This window comes from Terrapene carolina, unplaced genomic scaffold, assembly GCF_002925995.2.
Source record: "Terrapene carolina triunguis isolate 2854851 unplaced genomic scaffold, T_m_triunguis-2.0 Scaffold211, whole genome shotgun sequence".
NCBI lineage: Eukaryota > Metazoa > Chordata > Testudines > Emydidae > Terrapene > Terrapene triunguis.
Genome location: NW_020664562.1, coordinates 39,426,437 through 39,446,364, shown reverse-complemented (window position 1 = coordinate 39,446,364; position 19,928 = coordinate 39,426,437). Strand labels below are relative to the sequence as shown.

Below are 19,928 nucleotides of genomic sequence, written 5' to 3'. Positions count from 1 at the left end.
TCCTCTGGCAAAGTAAAGAACCCTTACACTGCAACTCAGAGGTAATTTAGACCCTTATCCATAGTTCAAGATTATGATTAAAAAAATGAACCTGTAAAGAAAGGGGTATATCCATCAATACATCACATCGACCAATAATTTTAACAATAGAATAGCTGGCATATTGGAAATCCAAGTACTAGTTTAATCAGCAACAGGCTGGTCACACAGGTTTATCTTTCCAGATATCAACCTGGACAGGACAGAGGTTACATTAGTTCAATTATACATGGTTTAATGATCAACTGAATCCGTTTGCCTTTTCTGAACCGAACAGGCATATATATAGGCTAAATTCTTCAACCTAGAACCACCATACAGCAAAAACTATAACTAGGGAAAACATCTCTGTTCAAAACTACCTTAGGACATTGGAAACAGACACCATGAAAATAGCTCTCGTCTTTCTTTTCATTGCCCCTTTTGCTATTTCAAGTAAAATTGACAAGGACTACTCTTCCATTGATTCTGCACCTCCTGAGCCAAACTCAAGATTTGCCATGTTAGATGATGTGCGGATTTTAGCTAATGGGCTTCTCCAGCTTGGGCACGGCCTTAAAGACTTTGTCCACAAGACCAAGGGGCAAATGAACGACATCTTTCAAAAACTGAACATTTTTGACAAGTCTTTTTATGAGCTCTCACTGCAAACCAATGAAATCAAGGTAGAAGAAGAAGAGCTCAGAAAAACAACTTCCAGATTGCAGGCCAACAATGAAGAGATAAGGAATATATCCCTCGAGCTGAACTCAAAGATTGAAGACCTATTACAAGACAAGATCCAGCTTCAAGAGAAAGTAGGGGGGCTGGAAGAGAAAGTAATTAAATTAGTCCACATCCAGCCTGAAGTTCAAGAACCGAAAGAAATGACTTCACTCAAAGTAAGTAGACTTGAGGACACCCAGAGAGTAGAAAGCCAAAGTAAATCGGAATGCTATTTTAGGGAGTGTTACTCTGAAAGCCATGTTTCCTCCACACATTTCTAGAAGCAGTAATATGTATTTTGAGAAATAAGCTTTGTATATTAATCTGGAGACTAATAGTCTTGCAGAAATCAATTCAAGTGTCTTATTATGGGCCACAAAATGTCATCAGTTTTAAAGCATAAATCCCCAAAGAAATCAGTGAGGAAATATGCTTGAAAACAGATGGAATGATATGGCCCTATATATTTTGCTCTGCACTTAAAAAAAAAAAATCAATTTCAAAGTACACTAAACCATAATGGTAAACCCTTTGGAAATCAGATTAACAAAACTACAGCACAATACAGTTCCATTGCAAAATGGTGGTCTATGTGAATTCTGATAGGTTTAATGTTTATAAGATTTAGTAACACATATTTAAAAAATGAACTTTAAAGAGGGGTTATCTATCTATGGTACTTATATGGTCCCCATCACCACAGTACCTGAGCACCTCAAAATTTTCAATATATTTATCTTCACAACACCCTGGGAGGTAAGGCAGTGCCATTATCCCCAATTTACAGATGGGAACTGAGGCACAGAAAGGCTAGGTGACTTGCCCAAGGTCACACAGAAAACTCATGGCACAGCAGGGAAATTAACTCAGGTCTTCCAAGGCCTAACCACTGGAGCATCCTTCCTCTCTACTGGCCTACTGGTATGTGTTATTTATATAGTTCAATTAAAAACACAAGACAGCTCCACAAAAATTCATTCTTTGAATCACCTACAGAGTGGGATTAAAGTGTTTGAAATAAAGGACCAAATGAAGGCCTCTGAAGCTGAGAGCAGTTTTGTTCAAGTAAGAGCTACATAAATTTGATCCATAATTGGTGTAGATACTCATTGCAGAGGAAAAGAGAGGATTCTGCCTCACAAGATAGGACAGGGAAGGCAAAATAAAGGAAAACAATAACCATTGTGCAGTGGTTTTGCCTTTAAAAACTGACACCGATAAAAAAAGATTGGTTGAAGGCTACTTTTGCTAAGGCATTAATCTGATCTTTCTAACACAGAATGAAAGCTGTCTTTGATGAAGTTCCACTTTTTTCCCCTCCAGAATTTTGTACAGCAACAGGACAACCACATTAGGCAACTTCTCAAAGTTGTACAAGAACAGCATGCACAACTTGATAAACAGCACAATCAAATAAAGGAGCTGGAAGAGAAGGTAGAGGAACTAGTTATCTGAATACACTTCTCCTTTCCAGAATTCATTCTGATTGTCTGAGATACCTAGGGGGGGAAATAACCCCAGGGGCCAAAATGCAAAGCTTGGGACACAATCTTTTTGTGGGTGTGCAACTGCTAAATGCGACAGAACTGTTGTGGTACTGTGGTATGTGTTTGGGGCTAGGGCACAAGAATGCGGAGTATAAAGTTCTGCACCATGGACCATAAAACCCAAGTGGGGCATGTTTGGGGATTGTAACTTTTCTCATGTTGTTTAATTCTCTAATTACCAATCTCACTGTTCTTCCAACTCTGTCCTTTCTCCTGCCTCCCACTGTTAAGTTATTTTCCCTTTTTCCTCCTCTCTGTTGCTATATTCATTTCAACACAGCACCATGCCTCTGCACTAAAATGTTTAACCTCTGTTACCACAGCTGTGGGTACAACTGACATGTTTTTGAAACTGACATGCTCCTATTTAATTTCACTCCTCAGAGCAGGCCCCAAAAGAAAAGAGTTTTTAATGCAGGGCCCAAGGGCTCCGTAAACTCTCTAGAGGTTGGGACTAGTTACCTGAGTGGTGTTATTTAGGTGCCAACTTAAGTCCATCCACCGATCAAGATACATGTCAAATGGACAGGTAAGCAAATTGGCAGCTTATCTCAGTGAAGGAGTTTCATAGACCAAACATGAGTTTCAAAGGCTTGGTCTACACTTACCCCCCAAGTCGAAGTAAGGTACGCAAATTCAGCTACGTGAATAACGTAGCTGAATTCGACATACCTTACTTCGAACTTACCGCGGTTCAGACGCGGTCCACACGTGGCAGGCAGGCTCCCCGTCGACTCCGCGGTACTCCTCTCGTTGAGCTGGAGTACCGCAGTCGACGGTGAGCACTTCCTGGTTCGATTTATCGCGTCCAGACCAGACGCGATAAATCGAACCAGGAAGTTCGATTTCCAGCCGCCGAACTAGCGGCTAAGTATAGACCAGCCCAAAGAGGCATGTTAGCATTATAGATTCATAAATTCTAGGGCTGGAAGGGACCTCGAAAGGTCATCGAGTCCAGTCCCCTGCTTTCATGGCAGGACCAAATACTGTCTAGACCATCCCTGATAGACATTTATCTAACCTACTCTTAAATATCTCCAGGGATGGAGATTCCACAACCTCCCTAGGCAGTTTATTCCAGTGTTTAACCACCCTGACAGTTAGGAACTTTTTCCTAATATCCAACCTAAACCTCCCTTGCTGCAGTTTAAGCCCATTGCTTCTTGTTCTATCCTTAGAGGCTAAGATGAACAAGTTTTCTCCCTCCTCCTTATGACACCCTTTTAGATACCTGAAAACTGCTATCGTGTCCCCTCTCAGTCTTCTCTTTTCCAAACTAAAGAAACCCAATTCTTTCAGCCTTCCTTCATAGGTCATGTTCTCTAGACCTTTAATCATTCTTGTTGCTCTTCTCCGGACCCTCTCCAATTTCTCCACATCTTTCTTGAAATGTGGTGCCCAGAACTGGACACAATACTTCAGTTGAGGCCTAACCAGCGCAGAGTAGAGCAGAAGAATGACTTCTTGTGTCTTGCTCACAACACACCTGTTAATGCATCCCAGAATCATGTTTGCTTTTTTTCAACAGCATCACACTATTGACTCATATTTAGCTTGTGGTCCACTATAACCCCTAGATCCCTTTCTGCTGTACTCCTTCCTAGACAGTCTCTTCCCATTCTGTATGTGTGAAACTGACTGTTCCTTCCTAAGTGGAGCACTTTGCATTTGTCTTTATTAAACTTCATCCTGTTTACCTCAGACCATTTCTCCAATTTGTCCAGATCATTTTGAATTATGACCCTATCCTCCAAAGCAGTTGCAATCCCTCTCAGTTTGGTATCATCTGCAAACTTAGTACGTGTACTTTCTATGCCAATATCCAAGTTGTTAATGAAGATATTGAACAGAGCCGGTCCCAAAACAAACCCCTGCGGAACCCCACTTGTTATCCCTTTCCAGCAGGATTGGGAACAATTAATAACTACTCTCCGAGTATGGTTATCCAGCCTGTTATGCACCCACCTTACAGTAGCCCCATCTAAGTTGTATTTGCCTAGTTTATTGATAAGAATATCATGAGAGACCGTATCAAATGCCTTACTAAAGTCTAGGTATACCACATCCACCGCTTCTCTCTTGTCCACAAGACTCGTTATCCTATCAAAGAAAGCTATCAGATTTGTTTGACATGATTTGTTCTTTACAAATCCATGCTGGCTATTCCCTATCACCTTACCACCTTCCAAATGTTTGCAGATGACTTTCTTAATTACTTGCTCCATTATCTTCCCTGGCACAGAAGTTAAACTAACTGGTCTGTAGTTTCCTGGGTTGTTTTTATTTCCCTTTTTATAGATTAGTATATTCAAAATCTCCAAGAACATTTATAAAAGACTTTTCATATTGTACTGTATACTGATTACTTTAAAAGATTAAATTGACAATAAAAATGGATACAGTACCTTGGATTGTTGAACTAAGTATATGACTTTTGATTATAATTCCAAGATGCTTGGGAGATCAATAATACATAAATATGCTTCTTTTCAGCTAAGCAATACAAGTTTCCAAGAAAACACAGAGAGTTCATTTTCTCTGAAGCAAACTGAACCAAAGATCATTCCCCTTCCTTCACATAATTCCACAGCTCCAGTTCAGGAATTCAATGGTAAGATCATATAATGCTTTAGGTATGACTGTGTAACGCATTGTGTTGGCAGTAGTGCATATGCATGCATGAATGTGCTCACTGTTAAATGGTCAGATACAGGAGGTTTTTACCTTTCTTTTTCTAGTTTCTCTATGAAGCCAGTTCTTATGAAAGGGGATGGGTTTTCAACTTTGGAGACTCGAGTCCTCTATTTAACTATATAAAAGGTGCAGCAGTGCACATTTCCCCACACTGCCCCACAAATTTGCCTCCACTTTCACAAAGTGGGACAACTTCTAGGGTTGAAATAGTCCGGTCTCGGTAGGCAATTCAGTCTCTGACCTTTCCCTGGGTTACATTTTGTATCACACATACAAGGCAGTACCTTTACTGTGAGTTTTGATGATGCAGGCATTTGTCCATTTGGAAATGGACTGAGACTGGGATTGACAGGACTTGGATTAGATTTTTAAAGCTGATCAGCATTTTTAGACTTCAGCAATAGTAACATCTGGGAATTCAGTCTAAGGCTACGTCTTCACTACGGGGGGGGGGGTCGATTTAAGATACGCAAATTCAGCTACGCGAATAGCGTAGCTGAATTCGAAGTGTTGCAGCCGACTTACCCCGCTGTAAGGACGGTGGCAAAATCGACCTCCGCGGCTTCCCGTCGACGGCTCTTACTCCCACCTTTGCTGGTGGAGTAAGAGCGTCGATTCGGGGATCGATTGTCACGTCCCGATGGGACGCGATAAATCGATCCCCGAGAGGTTGATTTCTACCCGCCGATTCAGGCGGGTAGTGTAGACCTAGCCTAATTCAAACAACCATGATTAGAACTTTGTGGAGAAAAGAAGTCATTATGTCCAACAGTCTGTTCTTAGACTATCCCTTTTGTAAGATTATCTAAATTGAAACCTTGCCTAATTGAGCAAACACCAGCTGCCCAACAACCAGTTGGCCACTTTTCCTCTGACGTAATTTTTAGCCCATAGAATTTAATTTGCCCATTTCACAGAAGGAACCGTCATAAAAGAACACTCCTGCTGAACTAACTATTCCAGCTTCTGTTTTGTTCCAAGAGGCTCGAAAAAGGCAATTACCTTTGCAGTGCTGGATTGTGTCCTTCAAGCTTCTTAACTGCAAAACGATATCTGTAATTCTTTAATTATTGCTATTCCAGGTGTTGCTACTGATTGCACTGCCCTTTATAAGAGAGGTGAACGGACGAGTGGCATTTACTCTATTAAACCCAACGGATCTGAAGCTTTTAATGTCTATTGTGAAATGAAATCTGGTAAGACCAGCTACACTAGAAGCAGTGTAATTCTTCCTTTAACAGTTTACTGATAAACTGAAATGTGCTTACTGCCCTAAAATGTACACAAACTTACAGCAGACCACCCACAAGGTTGTCATCTATTATATAAGGCTGACTGCAGCCAGTGGCATTTCCGAATTCGTCCCTATTTTTCAAAATACCACAGAGAATTGAAGAAATCACTTCCATTCTTTGTTCAGTCCATTCTTCAGTATAAGCAAGAGGTAAATCCATTAGCCTCTGCGGGAAATAGCTTTTCATCCCTACAGCCGAATGACCACTAAAAAGCAATGATTACTAACACTGTATTACAAACAACTAGTAACTTTTCTAAATTAAACCAGTTCATTGCATAACACTCACCATGGCCAGCTAACAGTGGTTATGCTTTGAATAGTTTGACACGCATTCTTTATAAGTAAAAAAAGCAACAGGACTTTTTGTGGCTTTTTACAGATCCAGACTAACACGGCTACCCCTCTGATACTTGATTCTTTACAAGGTTATTCTGGGGTACAGAACTGCTATGAGTTTATCCATGCTAACACATTTCAATTAGTTTGTCACCAGTCAGTGACCATGTTGGATCTAAACAAGGATTGTGTCCAGGCACAACATGGTTGATACACACATAATAACTATGGCAACTACCGATGGTATATCTTTGCCAGCAGCCTACGCTGGTATCTGCTTGTCTTCCTGTAACAAAGTCATAATGCTGTTATTTCGTGGTACACACGCATGTGCATCATCAGTCTGGCCAGTTGTCCTTCCTCCCATCGTATCATACCACAGCACAGTGCCTCTCAGACTGGCAGTGCTGCTCTATGTAAGTGACCTCTTGGCTCCCTGATCTCTGGCACACACTGATGCAAACCTAGTGAGGCCGGGTGATATGTTTGGATGTGCAAACATGGTTGGCCTGTGGCTTCACTGTGAAAAGAAGCTGCTGAAGGGTCATAATTCAACCATGTTTGTTGTAACTGGGTCAGATGAGGGTGTCATGACCTGGTTACTTCAAAAAACAAAACAAAAAATCAGTCACGCTTTATACGAATGTGAGCATAATATCCTAAGCAGTCAAGAGCTACCACTTAAGAGAATTTTGTTGACTGTAAATGGTATTTAGAAAATGCCCAGCAAAGCTACTAACATGGAACAAGTAAATCTCTTTTTATCTATGGCTCTGCTCTTGTCAAAGTCCAAACAAATGGTTAAAATGACCTACCAGGTTTATGTTTTCCTTCCCTTTGTCATTCACAGACAGCTCATGGACAGTCATTCAAAACAGAGTTGATGGATCACTAGATTTCAACCAAACCTGGGAGAGCTATGCAAATGGTTTTGGAGATCTCAAGGGTAAAGGCACTCTTTTTGCTCCTTCATTTTTTATAGGCTGTTAGCTGCTTTCAGATGCTGGAATCTGGGATGACTCTAGTGCATTCACACACCAGCAGGCAGAAACAAGCAAACCAGTCTGAGCAGCTCATATAGCTAATGTGAGACACTGTCTATTGCATACCAGGAAACATAAGGCCCTGAATTCAGCAAAGCACTTAAGCATGTGCTTTCCCTTAAACATGTGCTCAGGAGCTTTGCTAAATCAAGGCCAAAAAGACTCATTTCAGCTTTGTTGAAATGTTATTTTATTTATTTAGATTCTGCACTTTTCAAACTCCCCACCCCAAGTTCTAGGTTTCCTTGATACACATTTCTGACCACAAGAAATACACAGTAAACAGCGGCAAAGTAAGCAGCACTTCTTCCTCCAACCATACCATGTTTACACTAAACACTACCACATCAATTGTTCAAGCTCAAGACACCATTAAGCTAGACAGTATTTTCCTCTCTACACATTCAGTCTCCCAATCGTTGGCAGCCAATCATCTTACCTGGCATGTGAATGGTGAGGAAACACCCATGTTTATATTAGTTAATCATCAACTCTAAGACCATTTTTAATGCCAAGCATTGGCTAACAGCTTGCCTATCCAGCAGATTTTTCTATGCATCTATTAAAAATTACTTGATTCTCCTTCTACAGAAAAAAGACTCACCGTGGCAGGACTCAGGTGGCAGATTCAAGCCACCAATTTCCCAATCTACCCACAGAGCAGTGGGTAGACAGCAGCATGATATCAACTATTGCTTTCTTTCACATCTGCAACAGTGAAGAGTTGCTCCACTCCTCCCTCTGGTGTTGGAGCAGTAAATAGGACTGAGGCAAGCATTTTCTCATGTAGGAGGATTTCTGCCTCTTATTTTAAGGAATGTGCCTTACTTGGTGTAGAATTCCCACATCCCATATCAACATAGGGTGCATTTTGTTCCACAGATCAGAAAAAATCATGCAAAGGATCATACAAGTATACAGAGATACCAATGTATGACTGTGGCCTGTGAAGGATTTTCTAACATGAATGTAAAAGGGTGGAGTGCTGCTTCTTAAAGTATTGTTCTGTATTTTTTCAAAAGAGCTTGTCCTTTGTTCCTTGAAATGTAGGTGGGCACCTTGCTTGTGTGGCATTCACATTTGGCAGTATTGTTTTTGCACGGGGATCAGCAATAGACATAATAAGAAGCTGGTTCATATTCTGCTAAACGATATGTTCAACTATCAAAAAGTCCATGAAGGAGAAAAACTACTTAAATTAAATCCATTTTTTTTATATAAGGGCATCAAAATCCCAATTTAGGCCCATCACCACCACCACCCCCACAACCACAAGTGAAATCCATTTCCATTACAATTAAGTTTTATATATGTCACTTGCTTCACTTATCATACTGTTTCAGTTACGCATTTTTTTTAAATGTCTGGAGTCCCCTTTGCAGTCCTTCACAAGTGCTGTGAAAATTAGGAGAGGTTCCATTTCATTTATATATCTAGTTTTTATTGATCACGAGTGTGTAATTAAAAAGATGTAAACAAAAAGAATGTTTCAGGAGACTCTCTGAAAAGATCAAGAGTTCCCAAGACTCATACTATTGATTTAATTAAGCAATGAATAAACCTTTTTAAATAATTGTGCTCTGTCTTAACTCCATACTAATGATATTCATGCAACCTGTCCTTGCAGGGGAATTTTGGTTGGGACTAGCGAAGTTATATTCCATTGCTAACCAAGCTGACTACATTTTACGTATTGAGCTGAAAGACTGGAAAGATAATAAACGTTACGTCGAGTACACACTCACCCTGGGAAGCCCAGAAACAGACTACACACTTCATCTTTCAGAGATCTCAGGGAATATTCCCAACGCACTGCCTGAACAAACAAAACTGAGGTTCTCTATGATGGATCATGACAATGCTACAAAGAGAGATTTCAACTGTCCAGAAAGATATTCAGGTATCAGTATTCGAAGCACATTAAAATTTCAGTTCCTTTGTTACATTAGATATAACTTCATGAATTATTGGGAATCTACTTATAATGGCTCAGCTGTCATGGATGTTAGAGATTGAAAAGACTAGTTCATAAAATCTCTCCCCTGCAAATGAAGAACATAAAATAAAATAATAATTATCAGCACTTATATAGTGCTTTTTCTCCACAGATTTCAGAGTCCTAAGACACCACCTGAGCATTATTATCCCATTTCACAGGTGTGGAAAACTGAAGCACAGAGATGCTAAGTGACTTGCTCAAGGTCACAGAGTGAATTAGTAGCAGAGATAGAAATGGAACTCAGGGGTGAGTTCCTTGTTCATTTAAGTCAATAGGAGTTTTGCCACAGACTTCAATGGAGCCAGGAGTTCACCTCCCATGTACTGGGTCCTAGTCCAGCGCCCAGCTACTGGACTACATTGGCTTTCTATATGTAATCCCTTCTTGCACAAAACAGAAGATGGACTGCATATTAACTCCACTCTATCATACGCAGCAGACTATAGTTAAGCCTGCAGCCAAGTTTCCATTTAAAGCCTGATTTTGGTCCGCTTTAAAATGTACAAAATAAGTCACATTCACCTCAAAACCGATAGATATATCTAGGACAAAGGTAGAATTTTCCTATACATTTAAAAACCAAAAAAACAAAAGAGAGTCTCCCACTGACCTCAATGGGAGTTGGATCAGGCCTAGAGAAGCCTTATTTTGAAAATGTAGTCCAAATCAGTGACTAGCCTTCTGACGTCAAACAGGAAAAGTAAAATTTGGACTAAATGACACCAAAATATTGTTTTTAGGTGGCTGGTGGCACAGAGCGTGTGGGGAAACCAATCTGAATGGAAAATATATCAAACCAAGATCAGAAGGAAAACTGGAAAGGAGACGAGGAATATACTGGAAGCCTCAGAAAGGAAGATTCTATTTGATCAAGTCAACCAAACTGATGATACATCCTACGGATTTAGAAACTTTTGAGTGAAACCTCATTCTGATGTGTTTAATTGAACACATATTCACTGAACATTAAACATAACATGAACTAATAATCAGGGCTGAATGCCCAAATACAAGGCATTACATATATTCCATACTACTCAATGATACAACACGGAGGAGTCTGCTATGGTCTTATGGTATATTTTGAGAATATTATTATTTTTTCCCAATATAAATATATTTCAAGTTCAAAACTACGTACGCATCCCCACCTTTGAACACTAGTGCCTAGAAACTGGATGTGTTTTTGATATTTTGGCAGACTGTATTGCATGTGGACAAGAATTTTCAGGCCAATGCATTCGTTTCTGGATTATGTAGAGGAGAATAATCAAAATGTTTCAATAAAAATAACAGACTGACAGAATTCTACAGAAAACATTTAAGTATTAGTTTTGAAGAAAAAAAGATTTTACTTTATAAAGTAATTTACTTTCATGTTAGACTCAAGTACTATAGTCTTGGAATGTGTCTATGCATGAATGAATTGGCAAATAATTCTGCATTTTATGGTACTATGTATTTAAATGTGAACATCCAGCTGTGCATCTTGAGCCAGATCTTCATTGTTGTGCTCATGCAACTATGAAAGCAGCACATCTGGAAATCCAGAATGTGAAACTAACCTTTTATATTATACTTTGTAGAATAATTATTAGGGCCTGATCCAAAGACTGCCATTAGTTTTTCGCATGGATTTCAATGGGCTTTGAATCAGGCCCTTAAATTACCTTTTGGTATACCTTATTTATGGAATCAACTGGACAAAGTGCTGTGTTTGAAACAGACCGATTGTCTTTAATATAAATAGAAACCAATCCTGCAACCTGTACCTATGCAAGAAATCCCACTGAAGTCAATGGTGCAACTCAACTAATCACATTGGTAAGGACTATAAGATCCTGCAGGACCTTCAGTCACAATCCTGCAAACACAGATTTGCATAAATTTACTCAAAGGAGGAACCCGCAAAGATGGGACTATTCACATATTTACGGTTAAGCGTGTAAGTGTTTGCATGGTAGGAGCCGTAGAATGTGATTATTTTGAGTCATATTGACTTTTCTATCTTACCTAACAACTGTACTGTATGAATTTTGTAGCATTTTAACATCTGTAGCCATTAAAACCCCCCCACCTTTTTAAACTATATTTTGTCAAAATAAAAACAAGGTTGAATATAATTAGCAAATTTCAGAGAAACAATGAACTAACTAATTTAATTAGAGGTCTGATGCTGTTGAAATGCACTCATTACAATCAAAGTAAGATGCTCAATCAAGACAAACTGCACATTTGTACCGATGTACTGGAAATGTTTAGTTGTTTGTATGACACTTTAAAAATCAATAAAGAAGATTTCCAAAAAGAAACTAATATGTACCATGAATAAAAGAATTCTTAAAGGGTTAGTTTTCTGTGAGTTGGTTGTACCCATACAGAGGTTTGTCTAGTTCACAGAGGCCAAGGAGACCCACACCAGCTTAAAGGAAAGGTAGTCTGGGGATGAGGACAAGAACTGTCTTGGTGCTGCTTATCCTCTGTGCAAATCTCAAGTCCCCGTCTGCCTTGGAAGACAAGAAACAGCAGAGCTGTCTCACCAGTTTTTCCCACCAGCTTGTGCTGTTCCATCCTACCCCCAGGACTGGATCCTCACTCCCCTGTCCTGCCCCTTGTAACAATACCTGAGTGATAAATCTACTGTACTGCTATTTAGACTGTACTTCGAAGTTCTCCAATTTCAGTGGTCTGGTGTTGGGTTTTTTCACTGCTAATAGACTAATCCACAGACACAAACCAATTCACTGTCGAGTCAAGAAAAGTCATTACTTCCTGGTTAAGCCCCAGTCACTAGACCCATAGAAGACTGCCAAACATCTGGAAAAAAAACCAATGAGAGATGTCCTGCCCCTGAAGAGCAGGAAGTTGGGTCTGTAGAAAGATATATAAGCCATGGGAATTGTGGGATAGCATTGGCGGCCTATTCAAACATGACCTCAGCAACACATGCTTTAGCTTCATCCTCATTGCAAAGTGGATGGTCTGAGACACAAATTTCAGTAAGACATAGGTACAGGGGTACCTATACTCCTGGACACGCTAGCAAGCATGTATCCTGAGGATCTAAATACATGTGTCAAGGGCTTTATGTATGGATGGTAAGATGGGGTTGGGCTAAAACACGTGTCAGACCTGCAGTTTAGATACACTTTCAATGGACTTCAGCACTAGCTACTTCTAGCGAAAGAGCCCAAGAGTTCAAATCCTTGGTAAAAATCCTCTAGCAGGAGAGAGGGTCTTGACTGACAGGTAGAGTCCGATGTTTTAGAACCCCAACATCTGACCCTTAGTGTTCTATGATGAAGAATGTGAGATGGGTTTTCATCTCCCTACTTTCACTGCCTCCGTCTCCTTTCCCCTCTATCACAGCTGCAAAACGAGCCCTTCCCCACCTCATCAGCTTCCTCCCCCATCCCCAGTCTCTGAAAGTAAGACTCATGAGTAAGCAGCCCATCACCCACTCCTAATGGCCAGGCTTTGAGCTAACAGCTGGGTCCTGGAGACAGGCCAATTATGCCCGGCCCACAGCTGCCCAATGACTGCAGCCTTCCAGCATGAGGCAAGGGATGGAAATGATTACGAAGGGGAGACAGGGCAGATCAGGATGGTCAGCTAGGAGAAGAATGAAGTAATTTGGAAGGGCAGAGAAGGACTGGCTCCCCCAGAAGAACCCAGCCTCTCTTCCCCATAAAAACAGCATGTCCCTACCCAACAGGGGTATAGGGAGGATAAATCCATTAAAGATTGCGAGATGCTCAGATACTATGGTAATGGGGGACCATATAAGTACAATAAATGAAGTAGCTAAAGAATATACTTTCAGAAACAGTTTAAATGGGTAGCTGGTAATAAAAATGTTTGTTATATACATACTACAAGGAACAAAAAAACGTTTTAGTCTTGTAATGTGAAATGCTGATGTTCCACATGATCTGTAGGACATTAGTATAATTTCAATGCAGGTAATTGATTTTTAATGCGCTTAATCGTTTGACTATCCATAGGATTTATACCTGAATATGTATTGAAGTGCTATGAACAGGTCAACAAAATATTTACTGTGACTATATTTAAGCAGTTATTAGAGATCTATGAAATGTTTATACTAAAATGTAATGCAGAGATGTGAACTGGTGAAATGACTCAGCAGAAAAGGACAGTCTCAGTCAGTAATGTATTCTCTTCAAGGGTTAATGTTTATAAGAAAAAAGCAAAATAAGTTAAGATGATCTGAAAGTAAAGACAGCAAATCTGTCCTCCAGCTTGGAGGGGAGCTATGGTTGGTCAAAAACAGTAATAATAAAAATTCTTGCAGAAAATTATTTAAATTTATCTTTTCCAATTTTTTGGTGGATTTTCTTTTATTTTTATTTTTCACAGGAGATAAATGTTCTTTCTCCTTTTTTCACCCCCACCAAAAAGGGGGTAGAGGAGGAGTATGAGAGAAAAATGATAGGGAAACCAAAATACTGAAAACTGAACACACAACATTTTGTGTTTTGTTCTGGTGCAGTATTTTGAATGATAAACCGGCAATGCACTATGTAGTTCTGTTGACACATCAAAGGGCTGGGTTGAACCTAAAGCTGGTGGAAATTTTTTCTTCTAAACATTTTTTTCAATTAAAAATAGCTTTTCAAATTATAGGAATTTTTTCTACTAAAATTTTCATACAGTCAAAGACATTTTGCATCGAAAAAATGTTTACAAGAAAAAATTTTGATCATCTCTAGGTCCAACCCAATCCTATGGCCCCTGAGCATGTGACCCTATCTTCCCAAAAGGCATTCTCTCCCTTCTGCCTTCCAACATAAGAACATAAGAACGGCCGTACTGGGTCAGACCAAAGGTCCATCTAGCCCAGTATCCTGTCTACCGACAGTGGCCAATGCCAGGTACCCCAGAGGGAGTGAACCTAACAGGTAATGATCAAGTGATCTCTCTCCTGCCATCCATCTCCACCCTCTGACAAACAGAGGCTAGGGTCACCATTACTTACCCATCCTGGCTAATAGCCATTACTGTTACTCTTACAGCACCTCCCCATGACACATGAGCAAAAGGAGGGAAAAGATGTGCTGAAATTAACCCCTTGTTCACGGATACCATAGCCCCGATTTACTGACACAGTTGTAAAACTCATCTGGATTTGAGTTTCATTATGTAACTGAAAGACAGCTCAGGTTTATGGTTTCATGTTGGGACTGTGCTGAAGTAATTATGATTTTAACGCAAAACCACATGAAACATGTGAGGTTGCAACTGAAATTTCCTTTGAGGTTTTGGGTTTGTTTGTAACCGAAACTCAAGCAAACCTCATACAGACTAAAAATGAAGAAAGCTCGCTCAGACTGTAAGAAAGCCCACAAATTGCTGAGTTTTATGCAGCTAGGTCTACTAGGTTCTGCAAAGAACTGTTCTACAGCTGTTTATTTTTTGCCATAAGAATCTGACTCTTTATGATGTCTTTGGCACAGGGAATCTGATGCTGTGGCAAGTTTTGCAGCAAATCACATGATAAGCGTGGAAGGTCTGGACCTGCTGATCTTATGGGGATTAAAATGTATTTCAAAATCTTACCTATAAGTAGTATTTGGAATATACACATCCCTAGCAGGAAACTCCAGTATCTCTCTTGTAGGTCTAACTCTGCTATCTGGGTAAAGTTTGACTTGCAGCAATTCTGGAGTTAGACAGTAATGAGGATTCTCTGGGGCTGGAGATATGTCTATCTTCAGCTGAGCTATAGAAAAAAAAATATTTTTATTACAATAATTGAAAGAAAAATACAAATTCAGTGTGCATATTAATGCTGTTTTCTAGAGTGGAGAAGGGTAAATATACTTGCCTTTCACGTCTGAAAAATATCCTGAGAGAAAGGTCTATTAGCCTGTGAAATAATTTACTAAGGGAAACATCTAGACACCCATCACTTGGCACTTGAAATACTAGACTGCGTAATAAATATACAATCAGGAACTATCCTGAACTGCCAATGATATGGTTTACAATAGTAGGATTTTCCCATCTAGAAGATACACATAGATCCTACGATGCCTCAGTCCTGAAGCAAATGCATTTGTAAACACTGAAATAAAGGGTTGGGGGGCACAGATGGGCAACAGAGAATGAGTAAGGGGATAGGAGTGGATGAATCAGGTGGGAGTTATGAGGGACAGACAAGCAATCTTATAATATACAATCCAAAAAGGTTTCTTTCCCTCAAGATAGTTAAATACCTGTAATGGGTCTCAACCTCCGTAAAACGGAAGATGGTCTTCTCATATCTGCAAGGAACTTGTACAAATCTTCATCACTCAAGCGATCCCCTTCCTATTGTTAAAGAGAAAAAAATGTTTAATACAGTGCCTACATAAGAATGCAATTAGAAAAAAAAATCACCTCTCGCCTTCCTGCACCTCACTCTAAAACATACTTTCTTGGAAGAAGATGGTGAGAACATTAACAGGTTATGTTAATATCATGGGCCCTTCATTATGGGAACTGGATGAAATTTACTGTAAACTTTTAAAAATAAAGATAGCCTTTTTCAGAAATCTTCTCTCCCTCCGCCCCCAAAATTTTTTTTTTCCTATTTTCATCAAAACAGAAAATTGAATTTTCAAATTATGAAATTTCAAAGGATTTCCTCCCCCTTCTTCCCTCTGCCCCTTTTTTCCAATGAACACAATAGAATTAATGATGTCTAGGGTTTTGGGGTGGGTTGAGAGAGAGCAGGGAGAGGAGTTCCACTTTGTCCTTTTCCTTTTTTTCCTTTTGCCACTTTGTAACTCATCAAAACTTCCTCAGCTTTGGCTTGGGAGAAGTTAGAGTGGCAGAGTTACAATTTCACCGTTCCTTTTGCCACTCAGTAATGCTTCAAAAATTGAGGACATTTTCCAGAGCAGCAAAAAACATCCTAATACCACCCTGAACATTATTTTATTGCACTTGCTGGCCAAAAACAAAAAAAGGACAGGGGAAGAGGTTCGGAAGGATCAAAATTTAGAAAATGATTAAAAAAAAGTTTTCTAAAAAAACTTCAAACAAATTTTAAAAGTATTTTGTTTCAAATCCTCTGAAATGGAAAAACGTTCTAAATTTTTTCAAAAAACTGATTTTTCCATTTTCAACCACCTGTATTCATTACTAATTTGGTGAAAAGACATGAACTGCAGCAAGAGAGCAGGTATGCTACTGAGAAGAGCTGCCAGAACATTTTGGAAATTCACAATTTCAATAATCTCATCAACATTTCAAATTTTGACCAGAAAAAGGGATTACATTTTTGTGAACATTTTGGCAAAAGTTACCTCCTCTTTTTTCAACAAGCTCTACCACTGAGTGTTTCACCAACGCCCCAATGGTACCACCTATGGAAGCCCAAATCCTATAGGGCTGGATTCTCCTTTCATTTACACTGGTTTTCTGCCACTGTAAGTGCACTGACTTCAGTGGAGTTTCTTGATTTACCCCAGCATATGCAAGTACAGAATCAGGCCCTCTGATTTCAATGAGCGTAATCTAGGCCCCATGTTTCAGGAAAACTAGAGCGTAAATAGTTTTTCTATAGATAAAGTTACTCTTTTCACATCTTAATAGTTTCCTAGTGGTGAATGAACTGGTCCTGAAAATACCATTTTTATTTCATAAATAGACATTATGCACTATTACATGACGTCACAGGATAGAAAGTAGATTCTCAAATAACAATTCTTTTTTCTAACAAGGCACTGCGTTAAAGAAAATTGGGAAATGAAAGCATATAGTTTTAGGTCAAGAGTAGTTACCTCCGCCGCTAGTACATATGGGAATTAAGAGAGGGGCAAATAATAATTACCTCATACATTACTTAATTGAAAACAAAATAGCTTCCATTAAAAAAATAGTCCAGCCTCCCTTACCATCCTCTTATCTTTAAATACCAAATGTTTTGAAACCTTTCCCTCACTGCTGTTCCTCAGGGAAATCCAGAGCCTCAGCTGAGGAGAGCTGACATCAGCACCACAGTATCAGAAAGGATTTGTTCCACCATGGGATCTGACCTCCAAATGCTGAGAGTATCCCAAGAGCTGCTGGCCATTCTCATCTCCCACTGCAGAGCATGGTCTTGCTTCTATTGAAATCAATGGCAAATTACCCATTGAATTGAATGGGGTTGTTTGAACAGAAGTTGAGGGCACTCTAAGAACTCAGGTCATTATGTGTGAGCTGATGATGCAACCACCATGGTAAAAGTTATGCTACAGTTCATGGCCGAGAGTAGATCAAATACATCAAATATCCTTTGGCACATATTCATTCAAATAAAAATAATGAATTCTCACTGGCTGCTTTGTGTTTTCTTCTGTGATTATTCGAGCAAACCGGTATACTGCAGGAATGTTCATGAAAACAGTGAATTTTAAATGTTTATTAGAGAACACTGGAGAAGAATGAACTAATATTCTCAGAGGAAACCCGTTTCTATGAGTTACACTGATCCAGTCAGGGAACAGTGACATTGCCATGTGACCGAAGGGTCCACTCAGAACAAACTGACACAGCTCAAATTTCATAAATCAATTATTCACAATGAACTTCTCAAAAAGAATCCACAGATCACGACAAACTGTTTGCAAAAATGTGTCTGTAGACTAAACTTCCAGTAAAATAAATGAAATCAGATGCTGCTCAAACACAATTTGTTTGAATGGGAAAGCAAGGCTAAATTCAATCAGTGGATTATGAATTATCCACTCAGCTCTACTCTGACCTCACCGGGAGGATGAACCAAATCATACTGTGTCATGGGAAACACCACAATGACCATGGCTCATACAGTACCTGTTTAAAGAAGTTTGTCACCGTAAGAGTAGCTGGTCTAAAGCTAGTAAGGTTGCAAGTTTCATCTCCACTGGTTGTCCTTTCTAATGAACGCCTTCCAACAATACTGGAATTCCGTCTCTCTGACCAAGATCCTTTGCGTTCTAAAACAAAATGAAGAAAAACAAAGAGAACTACATTTGTTTCAAGCAGATTTTCTACACAAGAGGATAACTGCTGCATTCAAAAATTATGCAATAAGCATGATAGAAGAGGTGGTTATGCTAAGACAATCACACTCCTGAGGCATCAGGAAGCTATGAAGCACAGCTGAATACCTCTGCTCCTTTCATAGCAACCTCACCCCAGTGCCTTATTGCTATTATAAAAGTCTTTATTGTGTGGAGATTTATGTATTTCTCTTGTGCTGAAAGATGATGAAGTTGGCAGTTTTGGGGATGCTGAAGAGCAGTTTCAGATGAGCTGTGTGGTTCAGAAAGATTAATCCACTCCTTTGGAAAATGTTCATCAGCCTACAACGCTCTTCAGTCTTAGCAGCCTGGATATAAATAGCATATAACAGATGGTTTGCTTGTAAAATTCTTGAAAGATAAACCTATTTGTTACCAGAGCCTTGTCCTTTTTATTTCAACCCTTTTCCAGGACTGTTACAAAGGCGGGGGGGAGGGGAGGCGGTGGAAACAAGCTCATAAAAAGAAAGAGCAGTGGATATAGGGCCTGATCTAAAGCCCATTGAAGTCAATAGAAAGACTCTTATTGACTTCAATGGGATTTAGCTCAGGCAAATATTCCCTTATGAAAATGCAGGATATATTGTACCTCCTGTGCCAATTTCTACTTCTGTGGAATCTCTCTCCAAACTTCCAGCACTGCTGACTATGTTCATTAAATGAATGGCTGTCCAGGCAAAAGGCATTCGATATTTGCCTAGTCTTTGGCAAAACTGTTCTGCTTGGCTTTTCAACTTTTCCAGTTTCTCCTTATTCTGCAAACAAAACATTAATTCCAACTGATTAAAAAAAAAAGGAAGGGGAAGCCAGCCTCTGTTTATCAAAAACGTTTCTGAGTGCTTTGTCCATGCAAAATAATAACAATTATTTTTACACCGATCTCTAGTATAATAAATAAATAATGATAATAATAATACTTTGCACTTCCGTAGCACTGTCTATCCGAGTATTCCCAAGTGCTTTACAAACAGTAAGGAATTTAACCTCAGAACACTCCCATCCTGTAGAGCAGTGATGGTCTAAAGGAGCAGTTGATTTAATGTTCCTAAGCTTCCAGAAACTGCCAGTTCAAATCACTTGGCCCTCTGCCCTCACAAAGCAGCTAAATTATACTCCAGGAAGTCCACTAGGGATTTCATTATTGCTACTGATTTTATGAGGTGATACTATGGTGAAAGGAGCAGCATAAAACCCTAAAATAATAATAATACC

The 19,928-nt window shown here is 39.5% G+C and overlaps 2 protein-coding genes across 7 annotated transcripts in view; one reads left to right on the top strand and one right to left on the bottom strand.

The window, feature by feature from the left end:
• LOC112115972 (dedicator of cytokinesis protein 7) overlaps positions 1–19,928 on the bottom strand; it is a 109,321-nt gene that overhangs the window by 74,832 nt on the left and 14,561 nt on the right. For all 4 annotated transcript variants that reach the window (XM_029912397.1, XM_029912398.1, XM_026655793.1 and 1 more), the window contains exons 9-12: positions 19,306–19,471; positions 18,487–18,629; positions 15,900–15,993; positions 15,241–15,403 (exon numbers count right to left, since the gene is read on the bottom strand). In XM_029912397.1, the coding sequence (XP_029768257.1) occupies positions 15,241–15,403; positions 15,900–15,993; positions 18,487–18,629; positions 19,306–19,471 (566 nt within the window). The remainder of the gene's footprint in view (positions 1–15,240; positions 15,404–15,899; positions 15,994–18,486; positions 18,630–19,305; positions 19,472–19,928) is intronic.
• Positions 329–10,758, top strand: LOC112115970 (angiopoietin-related protein 3). Of its 3 annotated transcripts, XM_026655790.1 has the most exons (8): positions 329–920; positions 2,068–2,178; positions 4,785–4,902; positions 6,068–6,181; positions 7,469–7,564; positions 9,289–9,561; positions 9,770–9,848; positions 10,401–10,758. In XM_026655790.1, exons 1-8 carry the CDS (start codon positions 426–428, stop codon positions 10,576–10,578), a joined length of 1,464 nt encoding a protein of 487 aa, XP_026511575.1. In that variant the 5' UTR covers positions 329–425; the 3' UTR covers positions 10,579–10,758. The 3 variants fall into 3 exon arrangements, with proteins under 3 accessions (XP_026511575.1, XP_026511577.1, XP_026511576.1); XM_026655792.1 differs by lacking the exon at positions 2,068–2,178; XM_026655791.1 differs by lacking the exon at positions 9,770–9,848.